This window comes from Siniperca chuatsi, linkage group LG19, assembly GCF_020085105.1.
Source record: "Siniperca chuatsi isolate FFG_IHB_CAS linkage group LG19, ASM2008510v1, whole genome shotgun sequence".
In the NCBI taxonomy this organism is placed as follows: domain Eukaryota; kingdom Metazoa; phylum Chordata; class Actinopteri; order Centrarchiformes; family Sinipercidae; genus Siniperca; species Siniperca chuatsi.
The window spans coordinates 13,636,073-13,663,035 of NC_058060.1; the positions used below are offsets into that span (position 1 = coordinate 13,636,073).

At 38.6% G+C, this 26,963-nt stretch overlaps 2 protein-coding genes across 7 annotated transcripts in view; both read right to left on the minus strand.

Annotated features, from left to right (window-relative positions):
• Nucleotides 1-203: 203 nt before the first annotated feature.
• timm21 (translocase of inner mitochondrial membrane 21) lies at nt 204-15,089 on the minus strand. Its single transcript, XM_044176522.1, has 10 exons — nt 14,480-15,089; nt 13,919-13,981; nt 13,700-13,797; nt 13,355-13,428; nt 12,980-13,085; nt 10,858-12,733; nt 10,546-10,626; nt 10,248-10,407; nt 5,470-5,602; nt 204-2,609 (listed from the first exon to the last, which is right to left on the minus strand). The coding sequence occupies exons 1-6, from the start codon at nt 14,808-14,810 to the stop codon at nt 12,641-12,643; spliced, it is 765 nt and encodes a 254-aa protein (XP_044032457.1). The 5' UTR covers nt 14,811-15,089; the 3' UTR covers nt 204-2,609; nt 5,470-5,602; nt 10,248-10,407; nt 10,546-10,626; nt 10,858-12,640.
• A 2,349-nt stretch (nt 15,090-17,438) lies between these two features.
• neto1l (neuropilin (NRP) and tolloid (TLL)-like 1, like) overlaps nt 17,439-26,963 on the minus strand; it is a 70,215-nt gene continuing 60,690 nt past the window's right edge. For 4 of the 6 annotated variants that reach the window (XM_044177259.1, XM_044177258.1, XM_044177261.1 and 1 more), the window contains 4 exons: nt 26,354-26,467; nt 22,572-23,199; nt 21,581-21,655; nt 17,439-20,303 (listed from right to left, as the gene is read on the minus strand). In XM_044177259.1, the coding sequence (XP_044033194.1) occupies nt 21,595-21,655; nt 22,572-23,199; nt 26,354-26,467 (803 nt within the window). In that variant the 3' untranslated portion in view covers nt 17,439-20,303; nt 21,581-21,594. The remainder of the gene's footprint in view (nt 20,304-21,580; nt 21,656-22,571; nt 23,200-26,353; nt 26,468-26,963) is intronic. The other 2 variants (XM_044177257.1, XM_044177260.1) reach the window with 2 other exon arrangements.

Sequence of the window (26,963 nt, forward strand, 5' to 3'; positions counted from 1 at the left end):
TTGGCTTCTGGTGCAATACTAAATTGACCTTAAACCTTTTAAAGGCATCATTAGGAATGACTGTCTATTAGTGAAAAAATAAGTAAATAAGGTCTATTTTGGAACCCGAGCGTAGCTATTGCTCCTTTACAGTGCAGGGAAATTGTTTAGAAGTGACTTCATACACAAGGTAAAGCAAAAAAAAAAAAAAATAACACTAGCAAGACTATAAACAACAGTTTAATACAGAAGACGTATTCCCCCCAAAATAGGAAAAACATTTTTTTTTTTTTTTTTATAAAATTCCCCTCAACTCACAAAGCTACTGACTGGAGAGATCTGATATGTCAATCACCATGGGAATGAACATGAAGTTAACAAACAGGACGTACATTACAGCAGAAGCCTGTAACACTCTGGTTTAGCTAGTCAATCATCATCATGCTGCTGCTGTTAGTGAGTTCAAAGTTCAGATCTGTACCTTGCAGCTTCTCTGTTGCATCCTTCAGAATGTAAAACCACAGGAAAGATTCTTTTAAAAAAGGCATCAGTGACAGATGCTCCACGATTTGTCATCACAATACGAGGGATTATCATTAAAACATCAACATTACATTTTAAATTCCGATCCTCTATGAAGATCCCCTTTTATACACTTTACCCAAAAGCCCAAAATACATTTATACAGCGTTCATTTCGATTTATTTTCTCTTTTTTTATAATGTTGAGAAACTGTACACAGATTACATTGTTGCTGAAACAAACACAAGAGGTGGATCATTTGGGAGCATCTTCTAACAGTGTTATTACCGGATTATCTGAAATGCAGTGATTCAAAAAGCAAAAAGCACAGCAAAGACCTTTCCCAAAGCAATACTGCACCAGAAAATAAGAAGAAAGAGAAGAAATACACATACAGTTTGCTGACCTCTACCAGCCCGTGGTAGATTAACATGAAGATTACAGGAAACAAAAGCTGTTGTTAAAAACATTTTTTGGTTAGTCTTGATTGCAACAATAATAATAATAATAATAATGATAACAACTGAGTTTTGTTGGTGAATTTTTAGCAACTGCGTAAAATGCAGCATTTAGCTCCAAAAATGTTTTGAGCCTTAGCTCTAAGCCTTGTGTGTATTTTTTTTCCCCCAGGATTGTTACACATTTTTCTTTTGATGACATTATTTTCCTCAATTCAAGCCTTCAGCTCAACATTACAATTCATAACATCAAACCTGATTATTTTACAGATGGATCTACAACTACAGAAAAATATGTTTTTCATGCGTGTTAAGGGACTAAGCAACAATTTACCCCTCACACTTCTGAAGATTTTTTCTCCACAATTCCACAACTCACAGAAATAAGAAAATTCATGTTCATACTGTTCGGACCGAACATTGCTTTCTGGCATATAGGTGCAAATGTAAAGCAGCAACAGAAAGAATCCAGCGGCAGAGATGATAATCAACAGAGAACAACCTCTTGTCTACTGTCAAAAAGTGTTAATTTATTTTATCAGCACGTCCGTGCTCACTTCCATTCACAGATCTAATAGGCACTTGAATTGCCTGATGTGCCAGTATAATCACCATGATATATTAACCAGAACCAGTTATGTTAATGAGGTCATTACTTAACAATTAGTGTGTGCATTCATTATCAAATAGTTCTCAGTCAACATACTTTGTCTTCAAATAACACATGCAGTATTAATGAAGCATTGAGTTATAACAGTTTGAAGACGTTGAAACAATTTATTCAATATGCACATATATGCAGCAAATAGCCAGAAATCTAATTAGACTGTCTACACCATGAATTTTCTATCACACACTGTTATTGAGCTACTGTTTTCAGAACAATATCTATAGACAGACACACACACAGTAATGTGACAAGTAATGTCCCACATATTGTGTATCACAGTAGCAGGAACTAAAACCAAGCATCTACTCATTTCCCCAATCATGCTTTTGGAATGAGTCAATTGTATTAGATCTGTGAAAGGAAATGGCCTCGGACATACAGCAGGAAACAACTTTATAAGCACACTTGAAAGTATGTGTCTCTCTGCTTATCTGTATCTCACTGATTCCCTTTGAGCTTAGAGGTCAAGGGTATTATCCTCATCCTAGCTGGGAGGCAGGTTCTGTGGTCCTGACTGAGGCACACAGGCTTGCTGATGTCATCTGTTATTGCCAAACTCATCAGATGACCACTTAAAAAAAATAAAAATACAAAGTAGAAAAACAACTTCTAAAAACCACCAAACACACACGCATACACACAAACTAGCATCCAAATAAACATCTGTTCTCATGTGACGAGAGTTAGGCTGGCAGCGATCACTGAGGTTGAATGTAGGAAGGCAGTGCATGGAAAAGGCAAATTTGCATCAGGGATTGATTAGGTGGACCTGCTCTCTGACTGGGACTCACTGTGACTTACAGGGCCATCTAGTTGACTGACTTGTGTAGGGGCAGACGGTGTGTAGGGTGGTGGGGCTTCATTTATGCTAATGGTGTCTCCTCCCTCAGAAATGAGGGGAGCGTGATGGAAGGGACGAAGAACATCGGCCTCAGCGGCATGAGCACACTGGCTGTAGGGAGGGGGCTTCAGATCATCCTCTGAAAGGAAAGGAGAAAACAGGTCAACCAGTCGATCTGCTGTCTAAAAAAAAAAAAAAAAAAAAATGTAAGTATTAGGTCAAATAAGCTTCAACATTAGCTGCAAAATTAATCAAAATAAGATCTCGATTCATGCCTGAGATCTCATTTTTATGTGACAATGATTCTGCCATGTTTGCAGTTGCATCAAAAACGCTCCCAATTTCTCCCTAAGCTGCATCAACAAATGACAAGTGTGTGTTACTCCACGTGACAAACTGTGCACAGGAAGAGAGGGGCAGTGTGAGAGACACAGATGATGCAAAATGTGGTGAAAGAAAAAGTTTTTTTTAGGAACAACAAAAATGTGTCAGAATCTCAGAAACCCAGTGATGTTGAGGAATAACAGAAAAAACCTTTTGCAGAGAAAACCCCGGAGCACTTCTTGTGAAGTTGTTACTTTAGTCTCCTTACTCTTGGTTCAACCATTTTCCTTGTTTGCCGTATTCTTATTACAAAATTCACTCTCTTTTCACTTGCCTATTACCACCTTCGCAACTCCGGTACACTCGCCTCTCCCTCACTCTCTTGTCTGATTTGATGAGCTGAAAATATGGCTACTCACAATCAATCTATAAATGAGATCTACACTGAAGCCACTGGCTTATATAGTGACCTGGCCTATCCAAATGACTTATAACTACATTAATGTAATATTTAGAAGTTATGCACGAGCATTTGACCGGGATATATTTTTTTTACTATTTGTCAAATGGTCAGAGAATTACAATTTGGAGTCCCGGCTGAGTACTGGCTTTTATTTGAGGAAATACGGTAGTAGTAGTTCTGTCCAAACTAAATCTAAATTAAATTCATAATGAAATGAAACATTCTACTATTGACAGCCATTATCAAAGGCAAACTCAGAGGGACAGGGCTGGCAGTAGCAGCACTGCGACAGCAACACTGTCTGTGTGGACACATTTGTGCAAGTTGCAGCAGTTCAGTGAGGTAGCTGTCACGTGCAGGGAGAGGTAGGTGGTGTGGCCCGGGGTTATACCTTCATGCATTAGCACAATTAAAATATTTCTATTACAGCAAGCCTTAAGACACCTTCTGGTATTTTTGAAAAAAGATTACATGTGGGGGCGAAAATGAGGCTGCAACAGTAATTGACTTAGTGCTGAAATGTCACCACTTCCACCCTCTATAACCACATCCTGCTGTCAGACTGAATGAGCACTTCAGATCAAATGAGATGTTATTTGCAAAAGAGAAGACTCTGAAACTCGATACAAAGATGGCCTGGTTAGCTTGTGCCATATTCATGAACTCACACTGACATGTGGTTGTAGTTAGCCATGTGAAAGACAAAAGTTTGGTTATAATTAGAGTACTATTACTGGCTTTTTTCTCCTTTAAATATTACTGTGAAGAAAGGAAAACATCACTGGGGAAGCAAATAACATTTAAAAAATAAAAATGAATAGGACTGGCGTAGGGGGAACATAGAAGAAAGAAACTCAACAAGTGGTAAAGATCTGATTGCTCCCACAGCACCAGTAGTGTGCAGAATACATGAACCTTTTAGTGGAAAGAGTAAGACTACAGTTTTCCCCCCTCACTATCTTTGCTTCTGCCAGCACAGTTTCAAAGACAAGAAATTAGTTACATCTCGACTTAACTGACACATGAGCAGCACACATCAAGGCACTGGTATGGTCTGGTATACAAAAACCTTGAAGCTGTTGGTTTCATAATGATCAAGTTACACACACACTACACACAACAGTATACTGTTCTTTTTAAAGCAGGCAAAATATTCTGCATGTGCATACATGTGTGAGCTCATTTTAAATTAGAAGAGACTAGTTTACCAATATACTGTAAGTAATATTTCTTGGGTTTTGTCACGAGTAGTTCCAACCTGTGCACAACAAATGCAGGCAACTGGATTAATAAACTGTACTCTGATCAGTGATTGGGTTTTGTGTGGGTTAAGGTGAAGGAGGAGTAATTTTAGGCTTAAATTGGATTGATACTTCTGTGTTAAGGAGTCACGCTGTGCCCATGGTGGCAATGTGCGTAGGCTCCGTTATGTTGTAGGCTGACGTGTGCCTCCTAAAAAATTTAACTACATATGTCGGGGCTACAGAGATACCACATGGGGACCATAAGAACTGTGATTGGTCAGCTTGGGCTGCTCGTGTTTCTAATGCCACTAGAGAGTGAATACAGCATGAAGCATGTTAAAAAAAGGCTCAGTTATCTTCTCCTTTTCAGTGACACACACCTAGCAAAGCCATCTTCATTGCAAACCTTCTTCTCACAGTGACTTCTGCTCTCTATCCCAGTAAATCAAACTATGTAAATATGACGACCAAACGGAATATTCAGTAATGAAACAGGCAGGCAGACTCATAACACAAAGTGAATGAAACAATGTAAACACAGTTACTGTGGGTAATGTAATTAAAAAAACGATCTACCCTGATCATGTATGATATACCCGTTTTAGTGTTGCGGTGGTGCCATCAACTGGTGAAATCCGACGCTGAACAATTAATCAAAACCAGCATTGTAGGTTTCCACGACGGGATTCCTGTTAACCCCTTGCATCAAGCAAAAATCTGGCTTTACTTTACTGGGTGCAGTGAACCAGGAAGGAATTACTTTTTACAGTTTAAAGTTGCATCTAAGAGAAAACATGTGAGTGAATGACAGCCAAGAGCTGTCGCTTACAGGAAGTAATGAATGAAGAAGTATGAGGAAAAAAAAAAAAAGAACGAAGCAGTCTTCCTGGCTCAACTTTTGATCAGCTGGTGAATGAGGAAGTAGCAGATGCATGGTATAGTACTGTGTTAAAGAGTGTGTGTGCTACCTCCAGAGACTGCCTCATAGGGTGGTGGCATGTCCAAGTGGGAAAAGGACGCAGCTGGTGGCAGGGCTGTGGAGGGCTCCTCTATCGACAGGTCATCCTGAACACCATACAGACTAGGCCAGACAGAGGTTTGCTACAGAGGGAAGGAAACAGAGAGTTAATGATACACACAGAAAAGCAGAAACACAAACACTTGTACACACATAAACAGCAAAAAGATGCAGCTTAGACCGTTACAAACCTATAAGCTAAAGCCAACAACACAAATGCCAACACTGCTAACACTATCAGGTAGCTTTCGAGTTCGACCTTCAATCTGCAATTCTCTCAGAATTTTTTTCTCTCTCCAACCCCACCTATTTGCGCACTTCCGCAGAAAAAAATACAAATAAAAATAAAATAAAAAAAGAACACTTCAAAGATGACATAGCGTAGCTTTCCGGTAGCCTGCAGCTGCACTATGAGACACCATGGCCACTGCCAGAGTCGGAGATGATGGAGAAACAACAGAACTGGAAAATCCTCCTGCTTCCCTGAAGTCACCGTTGTGGCAACATTTTGCCTTCCCCGAGAGTTATGTCAACAACAAACGCGGAGTCGGAGATGATGGAGAAACAACAGAACTGGAAAATCCTCCTGCTTCCCTGAAGTCACCGTTGTGGCAACATTTTGCCTTCCCCGAGAGTTATGTCAACAACGAACATGTCATTGACAGAAAAACTACAGTGGTGAGAAAGAAATTCTAATCCTGGTGGCATTTTGCAGGTGAAATGAATGGTGAAATAAGTTATTGTTATTGCATTTTAAATAAATTATTTAAAATTTGACCAAATGTAGTGTGGTACATTCCCACCCAAAAACCAATGATCTGTTGATCTTTACGAATCAAGACTCGGTAAACTAACAATGGCAGAAAAAAAAAAAAAAAAAAGAAGTTTCAATCGAAAGTGGATTTGGAGAATCATGACACCCCTACTATCTTTATACTTACACGGCTGGTTTTACTGTACACATCTCTAGAGAGGACAATGCTGCTGGTTATGTTAATATTGATTTATGTATTTGCTCCTCCAATGAGCCTTCCTTTAAACGCTTTGCCTCAGGCCGATTGACAAGCATGTCTATACACACTAAAGTACAAATATCACTAAACAGACAGCGAGACAATATTCTTGGAGAGGAATGAGACACTGTAGGTGTGATGGGCTACCTCTTTTCTGTGTTTAAACATGTGTTTTCCAACATTGGGCTGACCAGCATGGAAAGTTCTTACACCAAACCTGATGAACCACATTAACTCCCCATATAGCTGTTTACACAAAACGCAGGAGCAAGACATCTGCCAGTGAAAGTCTGAAATTATAGCTTACTGAATTAAAATCACACACAAATTGAAACAGGGGTGATTATTTTGATGACAAAAGATGTCAAGGAGGCGCAAGTAGCTACAGTAATAGTCAATTTTATCAGCTGACCAGTTAAGAGTGGTTAGGCTCTAAAAAGGTCTATGGTGTGAGTATTATAACACACGTTAGCTCGTATATCACTACTACTCCCTCTGAAGAAGCAAGCTCCCAATGCTTTTTACTCATGTTAGCTAGCTGACTGCAACAATAACAGGAACATGCAGCTCGAGCAGATAAGTCAGTGATGATGGACTGATGCCCTTGCAGACTGATGTCTTAATTAGCCCAAATTGCCATCCTGTTGTTGTGGGCGTGATAGAGAGTGATGATGAGGAAAGATGCAGCACAGACAGACCACGCCAAGTTCAAGGTATTTACCGCACTAATAACCTATAATAGTCTATAAAGCTACATAATTATTGTGATCAAATCAAATTGGATCCTCAAATGTTCCGTGGCCAGGTACCGGTCACATCTCTGCACCACTATTTCTGTAGACCTAAAGAACTGGACCAAAACCAATTAAGATGAAGCCTAATAATCTATAAACTCTTCCATCTCTCTCCAGGGCCTACATGTATCAAAAGTTTTCCTCATAGCTCTTCTGGATTCACTTTTCAGGTAGCTGTGAATAAGATTGTCCAGGAGGCTTAGTGAATGATACTACATCAAGACTTTCCCCCCCACTATGTTTGATTCATTTAAGGCCAAGACTCGAGACGTATTGGCGTCTCTCCAGAAAACTTTCAGGGTGCCGGGTTATGGATGACCGTGGGGCCTCCCTGCTGCACACAGGGGGAGAGGAAGAAAGAAAGAGGAGCAGAAAAAAAGGAGGAGAAAAGAAAAGGATGTAGGAGAGGAAGCAGAGCAAACACAAGAGTTATGGCACAAGGACAGATTAGGGACTGGAGTAAGAAGTAGAAGAAGCAAAAAGAATAAGATGAGTGCGAGGAGGAGGTAGGAGGGCTTCTGGGGTGGTTACTAGACATGTAATTAGCCAGTATACACATGTCTGATAAGACATGAAAAATGGCAATCTAGACTGGATTGGACTCTCTCTAAAAATCAGACAAACATTTCAGATAGCACACAGGATAACTGGTCTGGGAAAACTCAAGGCCAAAAGTCCAGGCATATCTCAGTTTCAACTGCATCATTTATTTATTTATTTGGAACAGGGGCATTTCCTGTTCCAAACAATGCTAAAAATATCAGAGTCTGTGCCTCTTAGATGGAACTACCACAATGAAAAATAACTCATAAGAGGGGGCAGTGTCGAGATTAACAGGAAATGACTAAATTGACTTTTTTTGCCGACTTCCATTTAAATGAATCATTTCTTAGAAAAATGTGTTGACACCTTTGTCATTCATGCAGCATCTTTTGCAGTACCTACTAAAAAGAGGACAAACTGGGCAAGAGTTGGAAATGAGTTAGAAAAACGTCAGAGAAACCTGTTTTATATGATTCACAGAGCATATTTTTGGAAGGTTCTGAATCACGGAGATTGCTTCCAGGTGTTTTAGAGAGGCAGTAAAGCAGAAAGGCCTTGGGGGAAACACAATCATGATGACTGTCTAAACCTATGGCATAGCCCACAGAAAAGACTCCAGACTCCTGATATTGAGGAAAGGGATTACTATTCTAAACACATCACTGAAAACATCAACACAAATAAAACTACATTCAACTTGCACTTTAAGGGAACAATAAAAGGGAAGCTTACATTTTGTAGCCAATTTCAAAATATTTATAAAAAGCATGCATTGATGCAATGTAAGAAGTTACAAAACAAACAGAAAGACAACTATGAAGGTTATCCCAGTGATGAAACAACTCTTAAAGGGAAGCCTAAACAAACCACAGTAACAGTAAGATTTCAAGGAGAAAAAAAAAAAAGACAAAAAACAGAAGTGACTGAAAATTGGACTTTTTCAAATGCAGGGGAATACCAAGACCTTCGAAGGGACATACATTGCTGTCTGTAAGTCAGTCTACTCCTGTCTTGCTGTGTGTCTCTTTACTGTTGATATTTGCACAAAAAAATCTCACATGCATGGTTTGAAATTTGACAAACTTGTAAAAAAAAAAGAAAAAAAAGAAAAAAGAAAACAAAAGGGCCCAGTCACACCCTCACTAGCATTACTTTCTAACTGAAGAAATGTCAAAGCTGTGACCTGCCCTTCCAGACCTCTGACGTCAACAAGGTCAAACAAACATAACAGAAAAATGTAAGCATACAAGTACAAGCAAAGCAGAAGTTTGTATCTACTAATGCACATCCACAAACTCACTCAGTGGCATGTCAATGAAAGTGAAATGTAGCCTGTCTTGTCATTCTATTCAAAGTGAAAGTGACTGACTGAAAACCACATGCCCTCTTGAGAGAACAAACTTTAACACCTTATTTGACTTTCTCTTACTGCAGGCCTGCAAATTCCAGTGGGATGAAAAAGTTGACAGTTCCGAGAATAGGGCCGAACTTTGCTTCTTGTTGGCATTTGATGTTAATACAGGTGATTTTAGCAACAAAATTCATATTGTGTGTAAAACAAATGCTTTTTCTGCTTAAAATTAGCTTGGATTTGAAAGTTTGAAAGACATTTAGGGCCTACCAACACTAATGTTAACTGCAATAGTGTTACACACATGGGAGAGCCTCTCCTAGTAGAGCCACTGCTACAACACAGGTACCCACAGAGTAACTCTCTCAAAAGGGCCTTAAATGTGCTTCTATTGACTGTCAAAGCTCAACCAGACTCCCTGTCTTTCCAGCGGAGAAATGGAGAGTCTGACAGTAGCTTCTCAAGGCTGGCTAGCTCTGACTACCAGCTCTACATCACTATCCATGCTACACTGAGCAGTGGTCAGTCAGTGTCCCCCGTGTCTCCTGACCCTCCACATCACATACTACGTAGTTACAGTCGTTGCTCCCTCACTCCTCTGTTGCATTTTTTTAAATATGCTGGGAGAGAGAATTCTAGCAGAATTTGAGGATGTGGTTACCCTCAAGCTCACTTGACAAGGTGACATTACAGAAGCTCAGCTCAACAGCAACATTTCAAGTTACAGCAAGCAAAGACAGTTTCATCACAAACACGAGGTCAAGCAGGGTCTGGCCTTTAGTGCAATGTGTCTGCACATACTGAGCCACTCACTCTTTTTACTCTGTGTACCATACTAAAGCCTCTCAGCCTACATAAAGAGATTCTCTATATTGCCAAAACCCTTGAACCTGTGTCATACTTAGCCTCAGCCATAATAAAGGTCTCCTGGAGGCACAAAACCACTCTAGTAGTTGACAGCTAGATTATGAGTTTCAAATGTAGGACGAGTTAGCGTTTGAGTGTATATGGGGGGGTCTGCACTTACACTCTGTCTCTCACACATCTGATGAAGGTAGGCCCTTCCTCCAACAATGACGATCTGAGCATTTCGTGGGTTGCTCAGGTATGCCGCCAGCTGCCTCTGTCTTGATCGGTACCAGCACACATAGAAGAATATTTTGATGATGATGAATATGATAACAACTCTGTAAAGGAGAGAGGAAAGGGAAGGGAGAGGGGGCATTGGGACAGGGATGGGCTGCTTTAAGCATACGTTTTAAACTCCACTTTTATTTAAAAAAATAAAATAAAATTACAAACAGAAGTACATAAGTTATACTCACATATACCAGTACAGCTCCATTTTTGTGAGATGTCAATCACTGAGTACAGGCTCTCATAGCTGGGGAACAACTTGCTGATCCCTGGCCAAAACCACAAATTATAAAAACATAGATTATAATTACCACTAACTCACTTTTATAAACCCAGAAGCTCAGAGCATCTGCCCACTTAAGCTAACGTTAGGTTGAGTTAAATGTTCAAGCACTTTCTGTAACTTAAAACAGATGGTAAGTTTAGCACGACAGCTCCTCCTTTAACTTAGCTGCCTAACTTAGCAAAACGCAAACACAAGAACAAGATTTTTAACTTACTTTATAGCGACAACTACTCGGCCTTCTGAGTTAGCTGGGAAGGTGTGCCATTTCCCTTGTCGTTTCGGGATGTGATGCGAGTAGAGCTCCAGGAACCAGCTGAGGCTACAGCTAGTTCAGCTAGGCTATCGTGTAGCAGGCCACAACAACAACAGCCGCTACACTATTTACCCACGCCGCGAACAAAACAATAACTAAAGCTGTCCTGCTTTATGAACATACCTTCTTAGTATTATATACAAGGTTACTAGCTAGTTACTCGGCAAGCTACTCGTTAACTTAATATTAAGGAAACAACTAAACTAGTGCTTTAGAGTTTTAGCTAGCGTTAAGGGACTTATCACATCCTTGTGCGTTCATTGCTGCCTTTGGTTTCACAGTGGGCGGGGTTAATACAACTGTTGCCTTCAGTGCTTCCCGTAAACTGCTCCCCTGGCCTGAACACAGACGTAATAATTGCAATTAATCGGTTAGTTTTTACGTTCAAGTGCTGTTGTTCCTGTCAGAAATTGCATCTCCAAATGCCGTTGTATTAGTCAAGCAGTATGGAGCTACTTTGGTTTTCCACAGAATAATGGAAATAAGAACGCCCATCTCAGGTGGGTTCATAGTTTGTTTTAATGGTAAAAGGAAAAAAAACCCGCTAACAGTACAGTTATCAAAGAATTCAAATTAGTAATAACACATTCTCTGTCTCCCCGGAGATCGCATCTCGGCAGCAGATGTTACAAAAAAGTGATTTAAAAAAGTGATATTTCCCGGGTTATTGCTTGGGAATTTAATTGTGTTCCACTATAAATGTCAACATTTCCGACGGTCATGGAAGGTAGCATAGGATTGTCTGACATAAGGGTAAAATGGGACCAAATCCATAATATTTTCAATAACCAATGTCATTATATTACACATGTATATCAACGTATCAGAATATACATTTCTTAAGAGGCGAAATTATTCCAAGAGTAACCTGGCTGTTCATTGTTTAAAATCAGATGTTCAGTTAATGTCGAGTCTTCAAAGTCTGTTTCCCCGTGATACCTCCCAAAATATGTTAAACTATTAAAAATACCCATTCAAATACATAGAAAGTCGTAAATGAATGAGAAATTATATTAAAAAAAAGGTCATATCAGGGTGTTCCTATCTGATTGATTGATTCTTTGCCTCCATCTAGTGGTCACTGTTTTATAATGCAACATACCATTTCGAAAAGACAATCAAATACAGAATTATACATTAAACTAAACTCTAAAATACATATGTAAATTGAAAAGAAAAGCAGACCTATCAGAATATATGGTGTATATGACTGAGCTAATTTCAGAACACAAGGAATTTGCAACATTTTCAAGATCTCTAAAATGACAGACCACTTATTTTTTTGTTGTCTGATCCTGTTTGTCCTCACACATTTCTTATTACAATTTAAGAGCATCTTTGATTTTGAAGTTATTTCAAAAAGTCATCCTGTTGTCTTTCAGTAAAAAACAACAAAAAACTACTTGTAGCACATGTGTATGATTTATAGAACAATAACAAATAAGAGTCAATGATAATTTTCTGTGAATGAGACTGCTTTACAAAGCTCTCCACCAAATCCTGACCAGTACATTGTTGTAGCAAAGTTTCAATCAGCCAAAACAGTTGATGTTCAACATAACAGCTTTTAATAGTAAAGTTAAATTTTCAGTGCACCTTTAGCTATTTGTCCAATAACACAAACCTGCCTTTTCACATTTTCACAATGCTTTCACAGCGAAGTGACACTTCTGAGTTTATTATCTTATCGGTTATCTTCCACAATGATGGTCCTTCTTGGGTAGGTGTCTATGTCCACAAATATGTAGCGAAACTCATATTTTCCGGTTTCAGGATTCTGTAAAATAACAACATGTTAAAGCAGTATCTCAACTTGGCGGAAATCTGTAAAATCATTTCAAAATAACTGTCTAATTATCACCTCTGTACATTTAGTCTCTGGTGTCACATGTGAAATTACTTTTTTGGCGTATACTTCAAATGTAGAATTCTTAAATATTGGGATAGCTAAACATGAACAGTACTGCTTTGGCATGTCACATCCATTTCATAAACTGCATTTTAACAAAAGGAAAATACCAACCTCTTTTGACTCTGAATGTACAGTTCCTTTGAGGCCAGGTTCAGAGCCTTCGATGTAAAACGTAAGTCTCATATGCTTCAGTCCATCCTTCAGATACTCCAGGTGACTACGGTGGAAACACACACACACACACACACACACACACACACACACACACACACACACACACAGGATAAAATACTGTAATACCTCAGCACTACCATCACACAGATGCTTACTTATGTACTGTTTTATATTATCATCTCACCGACAGATTGATCCAAGAAATAAAAGCATATGACAAAGTGTCAAAACTGGACAGAAATGTGCAACTTATTCATTACCTCATGTGCTAATCATCAACAGATTATTTTGACAGAGTAACAAAATTCCCACCTGACTTGCTGCCTCCTTCCTCGACGGGTAGTCTCCCCATAACACTTGATTGGCTCGCCAAATGCACCAATCACCTAGATTTTCAATAAACCAAAGTGTTTTATTGCACTTTACTTTTCAACAGGATACTACTTCAAGAATTGCATGATATAACTTCACAGTCAGAATATGTATCTAGATAATATACAATACAATAAGTGTCACAATGCAGTCATGCATTCAGAGTAACACTGCATAATATACAGTATAGGTGTGTACTGTTGGAGGGGATGTTGTCTTTAGGTTGTTCAGCTGTTAACAAGAGAGATACTGTTTGGCTTCAGCAACCTGTGATTTCATTCTTACCTCTGGGTGTAACCTGACTTTGTTGAAGGCTTTCCCATAGATTTTATTTGGACTTGAGGAAGAAAACAGCTCCTGGAACACCACATATAACAGCGCACCTGAAACACACACACACACACAACCACATATCAGTGCTCATATCCGTTATTTGACTTGAAATCAGATGACAAATCTGCTTGTTTGTGATGGCAACTCTTGAAATCTGGAGGTTGTAGTCACCCGTCACTCCAAGCCCGATGAGGACAACTATCAGGTAGGTGAAGTCTCTGCCAGCTTCTTTCACTGGAAGATATTGAGGGTGGGAGTTGTTGGACAATCAGTAAACTGACAGTTTGGTACTTTATCATGTAAAATTACCAAACATTTGCTGTTTACAGTCTCACAAATGCAAACAGGTGACCCAGATGGACAATAGCATTGGACTCTGGTCACTTGTGATGATGATTTGTCAAGATACAGATGGTATTTATAGACTCAATCATTATAGCTATTGAGTCCATAAATAAAAAAAATAGATTATAATCTATTAGTCCATAAAATATTGGAATCATCAATAATGAAAACTGCTTGCTACCTCAAATATTTTACCCTACTGTGCATTTGAAAAAAGTCCACCTGGTTTATAATTTTAATGTAAACCTGTTGTCTACATTATTTTTTTGTATATATACTGTAATTGCTTTGACAGTGTGGAAAATATCTTATCATGCAAGTTGACGTACTGAAATGAGAGTACACCAGAGAGGACACAACTCATATATATGTCAGAGCCTTGCTTACCTTTTTGTGCAGCTGAAGGCTTTGGGCTCCCACTCTGATACCTGTACACTGACTTGTCTCTCTCTTCTGGGCTGCTTTTATTTCTGGCTGTAGAGTCGAGGGAAATAGCCCGCCGTCTCTCTAACGTTACATGAATGAAGCAGCTCAGTGCTGGCTGAACAGAAGGAGCCCCGACTCTTCTGTGAAAGGTCAGTCTTGATACTGTCGACACAGTCCTGTGTGTTTGGATGAGCGAGCTGACCTGTGTGAGTTTGCATTTCTGCACGGAGTACTGTCTCGATGTCTGTTGTAGATTCCGGTGCAGGGCTTTCAATATCTGCGTATAAGCCATGGTTGTGTCCTCTGTGAGTTAGCTTAAACTCTAGTTACCTGCACAGCCAGCTAGCAAGCCGAGTTAGTATGTTCTCTAGCACGGTCAACAGCTAGCTAGCTAAAGCTGTGAAAACTACATTAACCTACTGCAGGCTATAATAATATAAAAGTGTCTTATTAACGTTATACGACATGAATGCACAACTTACAACGCTAACTAACCTACTCGAACATACTGCAGGGGTAGTCTCTGTCAAAGCAATCGTGGTATTTGTATTCCCGAGGCGCATAATTTTGTCGTCACGCACCGTTCATAGGATTCATGGGAGACTGATTTTTAATGTATAGACATATTTGCAAAAAACAGTCTACATCATACAGTCTATGGTCTAACTTCAGAGACTAGTAAGAATACATTCGTGTTATTATTAATAGTTGTTAGTAACATTAAAATGGTGACAGGTATATAAACACAGTTTTTTTTAATAAACAAACATAAACATTTAGTTCAGATTTGAAAACTAATTTTTCTTAAAGGGACAGTTCACCCCAAAATCAAAAAAACATATTATATACAGACCTTGTCGTTATCGGTAAAAAGAAAATAGTTCCTACATGAAACTGCCCACAACAAATCTGTGGATTATCTTGAGTAACCGGGTCATGATTTCTGGAAAGAGACACTGCTGTTGAGTTTTTCAAATGTATTTTTTTTTTCTTTAAGCACCACAAGCCATATAGTTCCATTATATAAAAAAAAATGCAGACATCTCTATGGCCGATATCTCCAAAACTCTGCAACTCCCACCAAAACAATCAAGATGGAAAATGGCACTACAGGTAAGAGGAAAAATATATAGTTTTGATTTTGAGGTGAACTGTCCCTTTAAGGCTGTTGTTCTTTCACTGTGTTTTTTCTGATTATGATAGTATTAGAATCAGGGCCGTAGCCAGGATTTTAGATGAGTCCAAATCCACCTGACACACCCGCCAACAACCCTCCCAGAGAATACTGCCACTTGGGGGCAATGGGAAGACAACACCTAAATATTATCACATTTTAAGTTGATATGAAACTCTGTTAGCATATAATTGCCTATTTTCACAACCACCAGAAACAGAGCAACATTAGCATTCATTTGAAGCCATGTACTGTATGTTCACCTGATGAATGTAAATTCAACATCCACTGTCCTCTTAACTCTGTTTTTGGTCTCCACCAGCTCTTTAGGGAAATATCTGGCTCTTTAGCAGCTAAATGCTCCACTGTGTTCACAAGCTAGTTGCTAACTTTGTCTGTTAGGTTGGGTTGGGTACAGAACTCTGTACTTTTAACGGTATCGACCGAATTACGTCGGTACTACAAGTACCGATTCACGTTAAATCAGTGCTAAATTTCAGTACCTGAGAGCGCATCTGGGTGAGAGAGCAAGACTACGTCACCCCTGCAGCTTGTTCAAGTCCCAGTGAATCAGTGCAATGACGAGCCAAAAGTGGTCGTAAGTGTGGTTTACTATACACTTTTCAAAACTCGACACAGACAACACTTGCTGTAATGCGGCATGCAATCCAGCCAGGGCAACACGTCTAACCTGAGAAAACACCTGGTCAAACACAAAATATATCTAAAAGCTGAACAGTGTACCATGTTTGATAGCCTGAAAGCCAAGTCACCCGTAGCAGCCGTGTTAGCACACCTGCAGCCAGCGTCGAAGAAGTCGAACCCTCCATGGAATATGAAACTTAAAGTGAGGCATTGACAACTTCATCGACATCTTCGGATAATTAATTAGCTAGTTGCATAAGTTGTTGTTGGAGATAACTGGGCTTTTTTCGCTATCTTGGTTGAGTTAGTTTAGCATTTTTACTAGCATTAGCCACAGGACTGTCAACTATCACACACTGACAGTGAGACTCACTCAGTTGACACTTTTCACAGGCTCTCAAACTATACTTCCATTTTCTCACACAGTGAAAAACAAATGTATAACTGATAACGGCACGAAAAGAGTACACTGACAGTGCACAGGCAGACAAGAGTCAGTGGCTCTTCTGGCACAGTGTCTCTCCCTCTCCTCTGGCACCGTGCGCAGGCTGGCAGGAGTGACAGTGAGTTACTATGGTTACAGGCACGCTCTGTCTGAAAGTTTTTACAGGGAAATATTACAGTATGCAAGCACTGCGGTATCAAGAGAAGTTTGGTCTTATTTTTTACAAATGAAATAATATTTTTGTTATTAGAGAGAGAGAGTAAAGCACCGAAAAAAGGTACCGTACCCAACCCTACTGCCGGCAAGTAGGTATAGAGCTTATCAGAGCTTTTTTGCTGAAAACAGCTGTCTGCTGTGGCCGAAAATGACACTATGAGAGCAATGAGAATGAACCAAAACAGTTACATATTTTACATTTGATGTATTCTGTTAAATGTTCACTTATATTTTCTATAAGTTTTATTTCCCAACATAAATGTCTACATTTTGAATTGTTAAAATTGTTTAAATATAAACTCTCCCAGGTTGTTAAAACCCACAAATTCCCAGAAAAAACATTGAAGACATGACCTCAGTATCCACAATGGTGGGTATGGCCCTGAACAGAACAGAATAGAAAATGAGATGTTACTGACAAATTAATTCATCACAATAAAATCAGTAAACATTAGTTTATTGAAAACATCCTGTCCAGCATTTTCTTAATGTTATCAAATAAATATGCAAATGGTTTAAAAAAATCACCACAATGCAATGAAGTTTGACAAAGAAAGACAGAAAAAACAAAAAAAAAAGTTCAGACATCAGTGAAAGTGGGAATAAATAAAGGTTAGTTGATGGGTCAGGATAATCATGTATATGCACCTATTTATGAAATTTAACGTCACTTTATTTCAAACATTCAGTTTTTTTGTCTTCTCAACAAGGCTTTCTGTAATTGTTTAGATATAAAATCAACCTGATACTCTACTGTAAAGACATGACATCAAAATAAGAAATATAATGTGAAATCAGCAGCTGAAATATGCAATTTCATATTTTGATGGTTACATGAAAAGGATTTTAAAAAACCTGATTGTTTTTTTTTCCTCTCCATGAACAACTTTACATTAAAGGTACTCTATTTTTCAAAAAAACAAAAACAAAGTTTCAGTCCTGTATCTGAAATTATCAGTGTTCCATGGCTCGTCAATCCTAGCCAGTTGTGGAGCACCGGTAGGGAAAATGCACCTCTGCGGTCCAAAGCAAGGAAGAAAAACTTGATGCATACACCACAAACCTTTTTTTTCTCTTTTCTTTTTTTCTCATCACAACACTCTACATTGGTAAAGTTGCTCAGGGCAACAGTTCACTCAAGATGCAAGGGAAAGAAACCTTAGTTCCGAATGCTGTCAGACTTGGCAAGATGCAGAGGAATGATGCATCTGTCTGATGTATCTGCAGAGAAATGAAAACACTATTACTTAAAGTCTGTTCTGGGCCCTCCACTTTTCTCATCTGCTGCCTGGGCTGCTTGTGATCGAATTGGTTCAGACTTCGTTAATTACTAAGGTGTCTGCCTCTATCTATATCCTGACAGATGAGTTTGTGACTTTGTGGGTTTGTGTGTGAGTGTGTGTGTTCAAGAGAGAGAGAGTAAAGAAGAGAGAGACACAGAGAGAGAGATAGGTGTGACCTGTATGTGTGAACACTTTTTTGATATCTTTAACATAAGTTTTGGCACAGTTGTAAAACAGAGAAACAACAGACAGACATCAGCACAATGTATGTATAGAAAAGAGAAATATTTTATTCAGTTTCTGCAGAAATATGGGTCTGTGTATGATTGCGTATATATGGAGGAAAACGAGTGGAGGGCATGGATGTAAATAATACATACATGACATTGAATACAGAAAATAATGTACACATAGATGGCAAATACCATAAAAATTGACACAGTAAGAAGAAAATAGGTACTCGGACAATGACACAGCGTAAGAAACAAGATGTCAAATGCAAGTGTGTGTGAATTGTATGTGTTTATCTCATTGTGCTGACAGCTGATCTACTCTTACTACATGATGCAGGTTATTTTTCAGTGTTTCCTACAAAACCAGCCTGCCAACAGTGAGTCTTATTAGAGTGTAAGGCTGATCCGTCCCTTCTGCAGTATATATGGGGTTAATCTCATCAGAACAAACACAAAAAGTCAATTAACTTGTCTGTCAGATACCTGTGATTACCTGTGATTATTTGAACCGTTATAAGACCCGTTTTATTGTCCTGTTTGGTGAAACAAATCCTTTGGTTTGGGTCTGGTCTTCCTCTAAAGCAAATCAGCCACAACAAATAAACCAACATCTAAAAACACATGATTGCAAGACATGGATAACATGCGCTGACAGTTTGAGGACACACTAAAGGGACAGAGGAATTACTGATCAAAAGCCAATAAAACAAAGAAAAAAGGTCAAGCTTTATTGTTATTTATTTTACAAAGCATCAGTAAAATCAGCCCTGAAAGATAATTTGAATAACTGTAAAAACTGTCATCCTTTCAATTTGCCCTAGTATAAAAGTCTGTTTCAATACAAAGATATTAAGCTCCTACAGTAGAAGAGAGTTAGAAGACAAACAGACTTGAAGTAAATATGTTTGCCAAAAAACAAAACAAGTACTCTTTGTCAAAATAAAAATGCCTGTCAAAAAGTTAGTCAACATATTTAAAAGGTAGTTAGTGTTAAAATGAAAATGGTGAAATTTGTTTTACGCAATTCTCTTTACCTAATGATTTAGCTAAGCAACAACATGCAATGCAATTAATTAATTTCTGAAGATGCTTTTTCTTATGTCCATATGACTTATGTATTAGTAGACTGGGGCATTTATTTTAATGTTTGTATGATAATGCTTTAATGGCTAAAAAAGAAGCATGCACAAGCCACACTACTCAGCCTTGAATCGTTACCCAAATGAAACTGCTTCTGGTTATTCCAACAGTATTAGATTTAATTAGGTTAGTAATCAATTGAGTTTAATTCTAATTTTCACTAATAAATTAAATCTTCCTAGATTTGACATACTTCAAGCATCTATAATTTGCTATTAAAATCATAATATGTGTGCTACTAATTTGAAAAATACATGCTTAAAAATCAACTTGAAGATGTCTGATCACATTCATTTTGTTATCAATGAGGACTCTATGACAATGGCAGATATGTGTCTGACTAACATCCCCAATTTAAAGTTCAACAATGAATAATCAGTAACGTTCATTCTAAAGGTCCATTTCTTTCCAGTGAGACAAAAAATCTGGAGTGACTACAGTACGCACAGAGCTGCAGCTGGAGTGTTTTCATCTAGTCCTTTGAGTTCATCTTTGCACATGAATTCACATTACACATGTTCAATATCCTTTCGTCAAAGTGTCCCTTCATCATCATCAGCATCATGCTGGTGTAAATCCCCGCTCCGCTTTTTCATATGTCAGTGACGCCCGTTCGTACTGATCCAGGATTGCACTATTCTCAAGAAGTCTACATGACGGAGACAATGCAACATAATGTAGAACATAAGCAGACACACACACACACACACACACACACACACACACACACACACACACACACACACACACACACACACACACACATAACAGGACAGCACATTTTTCACACTAAAAGACAAAACAATGGGTAGCACTTTATGTGACTGCTCCATTATATGCAAGCATAAAGCTGTAAGCATGAACTTCTATAGCTCTCTGTTGAATTTCTACTACATTTAACTTTTTAATGAATAAGTTCCTCTCATCAGTTATTTACATCTCAAATGTATTCATCCAACTTATATCACTGTATCATATTGTGGTTATTGCAACCTCATGAAAGCACAGTCGTGGAGCATACACATGAACTGTTACACACAGGCATAAATATTATGCTTCACAGTTAACCAAACACAAAATCAAATACTACAAGTGACATAATCATGCAAAACAGAGGAATTCTGTATAAGTGTGTGTGATCAGTAAAGATTTAAATTACGTAAATTACAAAGAGATTAATAAGATATTTAAATTATCTCAATGTGCTTTCTTTAGTGTGTGCAAAAATATCCCACTTATGTAATTTAATGAAAACATGTGGATTGTGTCTACTTTCAAATTTGTGCTTTTATGAGGACTTAACAAGTGTCTTTACACAACTATCGTAGAAAAGCTTTCAGTCGTAGTCATCTGGACACTGTTTTCAGAATCAAGGCGTTTGGCTCCCATCCGGAAGTCATTCTCAATTGTGAATGACTTCCGGATGGGAGCCGAAACGTCTTGATTCTGAAAACAGTGTCCAGATGACTACGACTGAAACCTTTTCTATGATAGAACACTCCTGGACGATTGAGGGACTACACCGTCTCTTTACACAACTGATATAAATTATTTGCTGTAGGTCTACTGGGAGAAAAGTGCAGAGGTTAGACATATTTGATAACAGCTTCAACTAAAGATGAATGAAAAAGTCCATGCTAATGAATATCCACTTAGCGACATAATGTATGTCCTCGGGAGGACATACAGTAAACTTGAGCATCACAAAGACTTCAAACAAACTCACTAGGAGGGCAAGATGGCTGCAAGCAAGAAAACCATCTTGGTGAAAATGAACAATTAAAAAACATAAAGAAAGTAAAATATAAACCCGCGCAAAAATCACAGAAAAGGAAAAATAACTTACATAAAAGTATATACTGACTGGGCAAATGATGACTACAGAACAACATATAAAGATGTTGATTGTTGGATAAGGGTGCTTACCTTGATATTGTCTCTTAGACCCTAGTTGTGTTGTACTCTGATTCATGTTTGCTCAAAGAGCCAATGAGGCAGAACCTGAAATGTCATGGCTCTTTCATTTAATATCAAACTCCTTTTGCATAGAGAGGTCAGAATGCATAATGTGCTACATAACAAGAATAAACTTCATTAGTGCTTTGCTAGTCTGTGGGAGCCTTGCATGCAGACTTGTATGTATAAAATGTATAAACAGTCAAGAACACTCTGGAAAGAGCACATAGAAAGTGCATGCAGGAGAAGGTTGCACGTTCAAGTATTTTCTCCAAAAATGTACACTGATACCTTAACATAGTGTTTTTGTAAACATATACAGTTACTTTTCAAGCAGTCAAGGTGCAAGTACACAGTAAAATACTTCATTTTTTATATAAAATCTTGTTCATGCCAAAATGTTGAGCTATATAGAATATAAGTCATATATTTTCAGTATCACAGTTAGGAATAGAAATGCATATTTTATAATTTGCATTCATGTCAATGAAGTTAGTCATCTCTATGGGGCATAGATTCAAGCCCTTGTGTTAAAAGTCAAAATTGGACTGATTACAGAATTAATATCTTCTAAAATAAGGCCTGTATTTGCTTAAAGAGCTCTGACAAACCTCAAAAAGTACAGTGGAGTTTTTAGATGTAAGCTATAAATCACCATTTGAGGAAAACTACATGTTCAAGGATGGGCATGCAAGAGGGGGCAAATGTTTCTATCATAATTTAGCCCTTTGGGAAAAATTTTAAAAAGTTTTTAATGATAGAAAGGGGGAGAAAGAACAAGGATCAATGCAACAAAAAAAAGAAGCTTATCGTAACCTTAATAAATAATGAGAGGAAGAACAAAGCTAAAATAAGAGGGAAAACAAAAATAAATGGAAGTATCCCACACACATTTCAAACATCCCCATAGTTAACTCTAGGGTTGTTGTTCTTTCCTCATCAGAAATCTATGGATACTGACCGCTGTACTGCCTTTTCGTGGCGTGAAAGCCGGTGGCTGGTGGTGGGAACTTCTTCCAGGTCGTCGTCCAGGTCACATCCATTGTCTGCTGCCTCTTGCGAGTAGCTGTGCTTCATGACCAAGATGCTCCTGCGGTTTCCAGTGGCTGGCAGCAAGGGCCGCACTGCCATTGGCGGCTGTGGAAGGTCTGTGAGCAGAGTGGCGGCCGCTGCGTCTCGAGCACTCAAGTTTCCGCGACTTCCTCGTCCACTGAGTGACAGCTGGGATATGTGGGCGGAGCCGGGGTTGGAGGAGGAACCACAGTGGTGATCGTGGACGCAGCGTGAGGAGGCACGACGAAGGGTGTGGTAGTTCTCAAAGTCTTCCGCCAGGTCGACTAAGTCTGCCGAGGCCGCTGTGGCTGTGGTGGCACTCCGTAAAGTACACAGCTCATAGTGAGGCGGCTCAAAGACCTCTTGGAACATGGTGGGGTCAAAGTCCTCACGCCGCAGGATGTACTTTTTACGTGGCTGCTTGATCTGGACGATGACGGAGACGATTAGGAGGATGAGGACGATGCAACAGGTGACACCTATTATGGTCCCGTTTGTGTTGTTCAGGTTGTCCAGGATGTTGGCTTTCCTCTTCTCTGTACAGTGGCAGAGAGACAGCACAACAGAAAGGGAATGTTTATGAGAATATAAACTATATAGCCCTGTAAGATGTCTTGCAAAACGTGTGACGATAACTATCATAATGAGAAATCTATGATTACCAACTCTATTCCTAGTTAGTTGACCTGTTTGCTAAACCCCTTGTGCAAACGTTGACTGAATCACAGCTTAGCAACTAGGCACGGCAGGCCTGTCAAGTTTACACTAAGTCCAGCCAAACTTGTTATCCAAGATAGCATTGCATTCAACAAATGTTAGTCCTCATCCTGAAAGCCTTTTCTTTTGTAATGTTAAAAGTGAAACATACTGAAAATATTGACAACTAAGCATCGAACCTCTGTCTTACTTGTCCGAGTATGTAAGCTAAGCAGCCAAACAGGGTTATGTTAATATGAAATAACATCATTCTTAAAATATGAGAACTAGTTCTACACTGCAATACAAGAACAATGCAGGTGGATTATCAGCTTGTGAGGATGCTGACTTTTTGCCAGGGACCCGTTAGCTTTAGTCTCAGTTTTAGCACAATATCATGTAAGGAGCCTTTCAGTGCATATTTAAGAACTCTTTTCAGGTTTCTTGTTTTAAAATGAGTCAGCATGAAACATTAAAAAGTCAGCTGGAGACCGCGTTTTTAGCCAACTTATGAAGCTAATGTGAGCTTAATTAGCTTGCTAGCTACAGCTGATAAAATCTGCTAGTGACAGTTGTCATTTCTGCTGACAAAATTAACGGTAGAAATGAAAAGCCTGCTTTTGTCTACTTCTGTCTGAAATCAAGGTCCCATTATTTAAAATATTACTAAAAATTTCGACAGGTAATCTGCCACTGTTTTCATTGTAAACTGCATAATGTGCTATGTGAGAATGGAAAGCTTGCCAAGCATAGCAACAGTAACTAATGGGGATGGCTTAGCAAATGCACATGTAAAGACATCTTCTAACAAATAGACCTTATCATGTACAAGAGTAACGCCATGACTTTCATGAGATATCAAAAAGGTCATATTGGGTCATCATAGCCATAGTCTATTTATCACAAGGGAAACCACAAAGAGTAGCACAGACTAACAGTGTGTAGCGAGGCAATCTGTGGGGAGATCTGTGACATTTAAATGCTGGATGAACATGTAGCACAGCACACTGCACTTCAATGACAGCAAATGGTTACATTCAGAAGCGTAAAGGAATAAAATTTGACATTTTACCACTAATGAGAACAAATGTGGGCACTGCGGTGGCCATGTGCATTACTAGAGCGGAGAGAAGGTGGAAGACTGGCTGAGAAACATGGCCTCTTCTTGCTGAGTTCTGCACAATTTCAAACTCAGACTGTAGGGTTGAAAGGTATCTTAGTCTGAGTGACAAATAGGCCATGCAGGATTTACTTAACTGATGCAGTTTGTCATTGGCTCTGCTTAAAGTGTCAGAGAGTTACAGTACTGTACATACAGAATACACAGACATCTCTGTGTGCAGCTTTTCTATCAGATCTAGAGGAAGGAGGGTAACTGTGGGGCTGGAAGTTCACGGCAAAAAAAAAAGAGGAATTTAAGAGAAATTGTACCAGGTGAGAGAGAGCTTGTGTGTATGTGTACATATATGTTTGAAGAAAAAAGGTTGTGTGTTTATTTTGATTTGCAATTTTACTGTTATTTCTTATTTTCGTATTAGTTTTATTACATTATATTTTAATTTCATTAATTTAAATGCTTTTTATTTAAACGTATGTTCTTTTTAACTCTTTTTATGTCCAGCACTTGGAGTTGCATTTGATGTATGACTTATAAATATAGTTGAATTGACTGATTGGAAACAAACTAGAATCAAAAACACATTGTATTTATCGACCTGGGAGTTTCAATGGTAGATGGCTCATATTATGTACTTAAATACAGTGTTGTGTCATGAAAGGTCAAGGAACAGAAGAGTAATTAATTGGAAATACAATGCAGAGAAAAACTAGCTTTTCCCTTCACAGTCTTCACACATCTCAGCTAATTATTGGAATGGCATCATATATGAAGACGCTGCAATAAGGGAATCTCAGTTAGAAGTGTAGGTCAAGTACGGACCTGCCAGTAGCGAGACATTGGAGATCAATGTATAGATCCAGTGGCTACAGAGGAAATTAGGAAATTGACAGTATCACAACGTCAGAGAATACACAGGACCTTGCTTGCTTTGAGGCATGGAAACAGGGTAAAATAAGGGCACCTTCAAAGAACGAAACCAAATACAGTGGAGCAAGACATTTCCAGTTCTTGTGTCCAGTTCTTGTGCATTGATTGACCTGGACCCAGGCTTTAAATCTTAGGTATTTCTCTAACACTGTATGACTAAATCATCAACAGTCAAAGTACAAAAAGGTATTATATATTCAAAGTATACCACTCAAAAACTCAACTCAAAAACAGTAACCAAACCTGCTAACTGTCATCAGATTCTGATTGTATCTAAATCCTGATTGGTGCACAGACATACGTGACATTCCTTTTTTTCCAACTAAGCCCCACCTCCTTCAAACCAGTGAGAAGCGCTAGAGGAAAAAATAAGTAAAGAAATCTTGAGATGAAATAACCAAAACTGTTCTAACCTTGGCAGAAAATAGTGCGATCATATAGGATCCCATCACTCCTAGTAAGAAGCTGAGTGAAAAAAAATAATAATTTCCGTGCCTTAAATAAAAAAGTTTTGCTAAAAATGGTACAAAAACAATAAAAGGAACTAGGAATAACATGTTATGTAAAAAATAGACTCATGATTAATGCCTGATCAAAATTCAAGTGGACCATATTTAACTATGGTGTTTGGTTGCTAGGGTGCAATATGTGTTTGTAGTGATACAGATGAGACCAGTAGTGACACTGGAAATACTAAAAGTACCTCTGTGTCATAGCACTAGATAGCTACTGCTACTGCTCTCCAGTACTATTAGTAGCAGTAGCAGTAGCAGTAGTGACTAGTAGTAGTAGGAGTGTATCAGGCCCATACTAAAGTACAGCCATTCAGTTCAAATCCACTCTGTTTTCCTGTCGCTCTCCATGGAGCTAAAACATTCAGCCGTAGTCTCTCCTCGTGTCTGTCTTCTTGGTGCTAAAAACATTTCAGCTCAAATGTAACATCTCACCTTTACATTGGTTCTCATCCCAGGGGTAGACACAGTTCTGCATGCCATTGCACACCAGCGTGTTGTTTATGCACATGTTACTGTGACAGAAGAAGGCATCTGCATCACATGGAGCTGGAACAGGATAGAGCAAATTAACACAATAGTTATTGCATTGAGAGCTTTTCAGACTAAAAGTAAAGAGATTGCAAAAATCTACTGTAGTACTATCTTCACTTAACTGAAACTTGATCCTGTACTTACAATAGAAACAGTTGAGTAAAAAGTTAAACTACATTTTGGTGAGTTTACCATCATTAACAACAGCAAATGTGTAAGACACTTAGATATGCTGCAGCACAAATCAGTATTTGAAGTACAGCTGAAGAGAATTTCCAGTGTGCCAGATTTTGAGGAAATAAATCTGGACGGGCATTACTCAAATCAGACCTCTTCCCCCTCGAACCCATCTGTTCTTCATGAATTTTCATCCTCCTCTTCAAACATTTGCAAAGACAACTTGTGGATATGAATGAATTTCTTGAAAGGTGTGTGTATGTGTGGTGTCTGGAGAGATAGCCATGACATTTCACAATCATCTGCACCCATAACAAACAAATTCTGTCTATTT